A 6,607-nucleotide genomic window follows, 5' to 3' on the forward strand; every position below is an offset into this window, starting at 1 on the left:
AGGAGTGCAGGTTTGTTCCTCAAATGCACTCACTCTCCTTTCAGTCGGACGTTCCCAATTGAAACATGGGAGTCGACCTTTTTTGGACGACCTTCATCTTGGCTTCAACTGCTCTCATTGCGACCAGCATTCCGCAGTTACCAGTGCAGTGGTTCCCACGACAGCAACGGACTTTGGATCGATAGAGTCATACTCGAATCGTGTAAAGATCGTGTGAATTGCCACCTTAACCCTTTGAGTGCCAACCGATTTTCCAGGTACATATTATGCCATCAGTGCCGAGGCATTTTTGCTGATTTTTCATTTGGTTAGGGGAAAAAATTAGGTCTCAAAAACAAGTAAAGGTATGCGTTCAAAAACTTTAGGAAATCTTTATTATATGTGGTTTCACCTTTTTATTATATTATTTGACGAATTTTTGGTAATATGAGTCAATTTTTATAATTTGAAGAAAACAGTTAATGTTAAAATGAAATTAATATTGAGAATTGTATGAATGGTTAATTATCAGCATCTAAGAGTGACATTACATGCGCTCCTGGCACTTTTCGTGAGAGATAGGAGCACTCTAAGGGTTAAGTGAAAGCGCGGCTCTTTGGCTCTATGGAAAGGTAGGTATAATTCAGGGAGAATAACGAGATTTTAGTGTGTTTAAATGTTCTGATCTTTATTGCTCGTCTGACCAAGTGTTACAGCAGCCAGCTCACAGGCAAGCCTGCATCTTCTGGTTGAAGGTTGTGCCGGGACCGCAAGGCATGGTGTGGGCGACCTCTCCCCAGTCGCACTGGCAGAAGGAGTGGGGGTCGTTGGGGCAGGCGTAGAGCGGCGCCGTGTCGGGGTCCACTGGGCATTTCACGGTCTCGCATCCGCCGTCGCCGTGACCATGAGGTGGGGTGACGGGAGGCGGCCTGGCTGAGGATGCGGGAGGGAAACTGGGGTGAGGGGGTGGGCAGTGGTGGGTTGGGTCGGGGACGCAGTCGTTGGTGACGTTGTCGTATCTCTCGTGGAAGGGGCAGTCGAGGGGTATGGCGTCGGTGAGATCAGGTCGGCAGCAGCAGAAACCGCATTCGTCGTTCGGATTTGAAAAGCGAACCTCGTCTTGGCCGTGGAGGACTCTACGGCATTCGATATCTTTGCAAGCGCAAGGACAAACATTGGTGTCCGGCACGCACTGCATCCAAGTAGGCTCGAATCTGCTGCAGTTACATTTTCCAGGGTACGGTGCGCTGCCGTCTTTGGGGCAAATGCAAAAGCCGCAGGGGTCGTCGGGGTTCTTCACTGGGTAGTCGATCCATCCATTGAGGCATTCATCACTGCAATTTGCGTTTCCGCATGGGCACATGTTTGTTCCATGGCACTTTCCCGTATCCGGGTTGAACAGTCCTATATTATCGCATTTTTGTGTTTTCGCGAATTCATCGCCATCCGAACAGCAGCAATAGCTACAGGGATCTGCTGGGTCCGCGAATCGCTCGTAGTTGGTGTTCTTGCATCTGTGGGGAAGGAAAGAGAACGTGTGTTCAGAGAGAAACATGGAAAACACATGGGACTCAACTTGTTTGTGCTCGCGACCGAGGCTGGCAAGGCAAAATGCCAGATCACGTGAACCCTGTCGGGCGGATTGCGGCGACGAGATTTGCTTTCGTGTTCCAAAGCACTCCATGGAACAAATGATTTTGTACTCAGCCACGCTCACGCTTCAAACGTATTTACTCCTTGGGTGAAAGTGGCCGTAAACAAATCATTTGTCTCTGCCGGGAATCGAACCCGGATATACCGAATACCGGTCAGGTATCCCATCAGCTATACAACAAGTCCATTTTTCGCTATGGTAAATTTCACAGTGGGTTGACCTAACGAGTCGTTCACGTCTCTATTCGACACTGTGGCACAGAAGACGGAGGTGGTGCTCACTAAGCCGCTGCGACACGCTGTGCTTTGGAGCGAATCAGCTGGCTGTTGAATGAGGAGGGAATTCCCCCCCCCCACCCCCCGATCCCGATAGTAGCTTATTAATAAGCACGACCTCTAGCTCCTACCCTGGCGTTTAAGAGAACGCCTTTGTCATTACGGCAAGTATCTTTCGATCAATCGACTCCAGCTCTTTGCGACCAAAAATCGATGCCCGTAACCCTTTTGATGAGAAGTCGATGACGTCACAGACTATGATAAGAACGAAGTACAGCTTTAATGACGTCACTAACTCATGAAAAGTGAGTTTCAGCAGCTTTCGTGTGTTTTCATTCGGAACTCACGAGAGAATAGACAAATTAGAAATATTATTTTTCCTCAGAGTTTTTTGCGTCCCCAACTTAATTTAATGAATTTTGACTGAGGGTCTTTGGGAAACGTAAATACTTTGTGTTTATTGTTAATGGTAACTCATTAGCCAGCGCTGTAAACAGATACATCAGGCATTTATCTAGACAGATTTATTTTGGCGCCTAACATCAAGATAAACAATTATTTTTATTTGGTTCTGGGGAACAGTACAAGCGCTGCCATGCGCATCATAAACAATTCGGATCAAAGGCAGCTGCAGGTCTTGTCTCGCAGCAATCGTGACTCAGGAGGAAGCGAAACTCCAAATGGGCTTCATTCGTCCCAATTGAGTGAAAATACGCCGAAGGATTATTTTTAAGCGCTCAAAATAAATATAATATACCGTTCTACAAATATTTGTAACTAGGAAATAATTTAGTGGCTAAAGCCAAAGTTTGTTGATGGGATAGAAACTGAACGTTAGTTGACTCAACGTGCTGGAAATAAACGTCATTGGAAAAACTATCCATTGACTAATCCATAAGTTATTTAAGGCCAAATTCCTATTTCACATGCAATAAATTACGTGTGAAAGCATGATCCTTTCAATAATAATTTACAAATTTAAGAATGAAGTTCTATTTTAAAAATTTCGAAATCGCCGAGGACGCTCTAGAATTACTTCAAGAAGGGAATCAGGAGGATTGCGAGAGATAGTGGTTCTTATTCATGAATATAAATGCTCTATTTTTTTTGTGGGGCAGAGCGCATTAATTAAAGTTTTCGGCTATTTTTGTTGGTAACGTGGGCTTTTGTTGACAAAGAGATAACTCTTCTATGAAGAGATGTGTAACCTTGATGGCCCTTACATTATTTACTGTATTCTGAGGATATTTGATTACTGACGATGGGCTTTTTTCTTTGATACTTTCTCTTTTTTCTTTCTTCTTTCTTTGGTCATGGTGACTGCGAGTATGGGACTTCAGTGAGTCCCTTCCAATCATGCTGCGAATCATGATCACGCTTTTTTATCCGCTTAAAAAAAATATCCGCGTCGCAGCGATGGGAGTGGAGCCATCCATGCATTCTCAATATTTGCTAAAGAGTAATTGTAGTCACGAGGATTAGCATTGAAGGATCATGCATTTGATAGATATTGTTGTCGAGAATATGAAGTACGGTTAACATTCCAATTTTCAGATTATCTCCCAGTGAAATTAGGATCGCCCTGTCGTCGGCGTCGCATGTGGTGACTATTACGAACCGATTTTACTGCGCGGTGGGTGACAGCACATCTAACGGGCTGCAGATGAACCTTCATTATATTACTCGTGAACGTGGCATAATTTCGCGACACTAGCTCTGAAATTCACTGATATCCCGACTTCAAAGATCCAGTCACTGTGTTCGTGACAATTAGATGGCCTTTGTGGAAGAGAATTGCCACTTAAAGGCTAGTAGTTCACCAAACTGAATCGCGTTTGGTTTGCCAAAGGGATAGGATAAAAGGGGACGAAGAAAATGTCTTACGGTATTTGTTCGCAGGTTAATACGCCGTGAGGTTGATTGCCAGATTGGGATGGATTGGTTGGATTGCCAGAGATGACAGGTGATGCATCGACGGTGAAGACTGCCAGGAGCAGGGCTAAGGCCACGGTAAACTTCAACCCTGCGAAAAGAAAAAAAAACATGTCTCACTCTACCATGCAGTCAGACATTTTCAGTTCAGAAATGCTATAAAAAAACGCTCCAGGTATGTCGATTGACCATCATCGCCCTTGTGAAAGTAAAAGGATCAGCTAGATAACTTGTTGCGTCTCATAGTTGGCGATTAAAAATCGAAGTGCATCCAATTTGCCCATCTGTGCCATTTTCTACCTTTTTCTATATATTGGAATTTTCCTAATTCTTGTGACCGAAATCTTTAAATCAATATTTCTGCTCAGTCAAAGATATCACTCCAAGGAGAGCAAAATGCCGTCATTCACCAACTGTACACCAAGTTTGTATCATCCGCGTTATCATTGACCAATTGCAGTCTCGTAACGACTCGAAGTGACTTGCACATAGGTTGACCGTATTCGATCCCAGCGCGCAGTAGATTGATGTGACCGCATTGGTGGTGACCGCATAGCGATCGTTTTTGAAATCCAATTTTCTTTAGCCGGCCTGATCAATTTGAATTTCAAAATTTTGTGAATAAATATTATAAATGTGCTGTTCGTGAGGTAATGGAAATAAATAAAAATAAAAATAAAAAACTCGAGCTCTACCGCCTGAATCTCATGATATATGGACTCTTTTCACGATGGCGAGGCTGCCCATTAGAAGACGCACAAATCCCAGGACCAAGCGTTAAGAATGTTTGGGATCATCCTTACCTCGATCACTTCACCGTACTTAGACTTGAAATAAACTTTTTTGGACCAGATTTTATGATAACTTGCTATTTCATTTGCATGACGGAATTGAAACGTTGGTGTACACAATAGATGAATATCGCAATGCGAACGTTGAAGCAGACCAAGATCGTTTGGCCGATAATTACTCTTTACTTCCGAGGGCAAAATGAAACCAGGACCGCACCAATGGTAATAGCTAAAAGCAAGCAGATGCATTACCTGCATGCTTGCCCTGGATCATACCGTAATTGGCCATGCAGAAAGGTATGGATACACCCTTGTGTACTCAGACCTGTCCAATGTCAACTATGATATGATGTTCTGGGCTCTTTTCTCTATGAAATAGGAATTGTTTATATGCATATCAGATGGCAAATAGACCGATTTGTTGAATGCCTTACAGGCCTTAGCTACCAGCTGTAGGAATAATAATGATAATGATAATATTCACCTTCCATCGTTGAAAGGGGATGTCAATTCTTTGCGCTGAAGACTTCCTTGCTTCTCTTCAGAGTCTCGCTTCCAAGTGGACGTTCAAACCTGCCTCGAGCCTTTTATACCGAATAAACGCCGTTTTTTTTCTCGATCGCGGGGCAGTGTGGAGTGGGGCGCTGCCTTCGGCTTCCTAATAATGAGAATTCGCTCGCGCTGATACGGCGGACGATTAATTAATTTATTTTTTTATGGTCAAGAAACGATCGACTCCACGATATCACCCTTATCTTAATGATTTTTTTAATCGAATTATGCAGGCTGTAAGTTCAAACGACCGGCTACTAAGATTTTTTTAAATGTGATCCTGGGTTCAATTCAGGAGTACATGCTGTTTCTTCGTCTGCTTTGGGGCTTATTTGGAGGGAATCAGATAATGCTTTAACAGATATCCCTAAGATTATTCGCGTGCATACTTGCAGAATTCTTACTCTCTGTATTCATCTTCTACGGCATATACCATTTCGTCAACTGGAGCAGGGGTGCCCAAACTATCGAATTAATTCTTGTTTAAATGCCATAGTTACCGTTGCCGCAAGAGTATTTAATAACCGTATATTGAAGGGTTTTTTTTATTATTTTTAGTTCTCATTGCAGAGTCGCAGTTGCACTGCAATGCACGTTGCTCGTTCTATTATTCATGGAAATGAATCCTGAGATTGCCACTCCTCTTTTTTCCGTTCCTTTTCGATGGATTCGCCGTGCCCATCTCCTGCAATCACACGTCAATCCAAAGGCCTTATTCAGCGAAACGTGAAAAAACATAATGCCTTGATTACCGTTAAGTTTTTCCATCTCTTACAATCCGTTAGGATTATCTGTATCTGAACCCAAGAGTGTCACAAAAATGTTTGCTCACCATGATTGAACATAGTGTTCTGATGTGAGCCATTTCTTGGCTTTTTGGCAGCGGGTGATTTCCACCTAACATGCACTTGCAAGCTACGAGTGCATTCAATCGTTAAGAAAATGAAGCAATTTACTACACGAGCATATTGATACTATGAGTGGCGTGAGCTTCCACGCACCATGGGCACCAAACGAAGCAGACTTTCATTTTACAGCACCCGAAATTAGTATAATTTTTACATCTTTATCATAATTCTGCTGTATTTCGAAGAAGATCAATTAATAAGAGAGGTGTCGAGGATTGGATGATCTATCTTAAAAATATTTGCCCGTGTAGGAGCGCTGAAAGCGCCTTGTTATTACAAAAAAGGTTACCAATGCATTCCCATCTCAGCTCTCGACTACAAAAACTTCATTAGCAATTGGTAGAAAATCTAGTGATTGTAAAACGAATGAGAAAACAAAGGCAAAAAGACCCGGAGGTTATTCCGGTGTTGGAAAAAGCGGTGGAACAGTGGAGTTATGACTAAAGGGTAATACTTGGACGAGAAAATTGGCATTGGCAGATAAACGAAGATGTCGGGAATCGATAGTTCTTGTTG

At 43.1% G+C, this 6,607-nt stretch overlaps 1 protein-coding gene across 1 annotated transcript; it reads right to left on the reverse strand.

Annotated features, from left to right (window-relative positions):
- Positions 1–650: 650 nt before the first annotated feature.
- LOC124161579 (kielin/chordin-like protein) lies at positions 651–5,222 on the reverse strand. The gene is made up of 3 exons (XM_046537957.1): positions 5,116–5,222; positions 3,793–3,931; positions 651–1,493 (listed from the first exon to the last, which is right to left on the reverse strand). The coding sequence occupies exons 1-3, from the start codon at positions 5,120–5,122 to the stop codon at positions 704–706; spliced, it is 936 nt and encodes a 311-aa protein (XP_046393913.1). The 5' UTR covers positions 5,123–5,222; the 3' UTR covers positions 651–703.
- Between the last annotated feature and the right edge of the window lie 1,385 nt (positions 5,223–6,607).

The sequence above is a fragment of the Ischnura elegans genome, chromosome 6 (genome assembly GCF_921293095.1).
Source record: "Ischnura elegans chromosome 6, ioIscEleg1.1, whole genome shotgun sequence".
NCBI classification, from domain to species: Eukaryota; Metazoa; Arthropoda; class Insecta; order Odonata; family Coenagrionidae; genus Ischnura; species Ischnura elegans.

What these genes read in the sequence shown, in the direction of transcription:
- LOC124161579 (XM_046537957.1), bottom strand. An exon ending in TTAACCTGCGAACAAATACC is followed by an intron (nt 1,494 to 3,792) that starts GTAAGACATTTT and finishes CCTTCCCCACAG; the next exon opens with ATGCAAGAACACCAACTACG.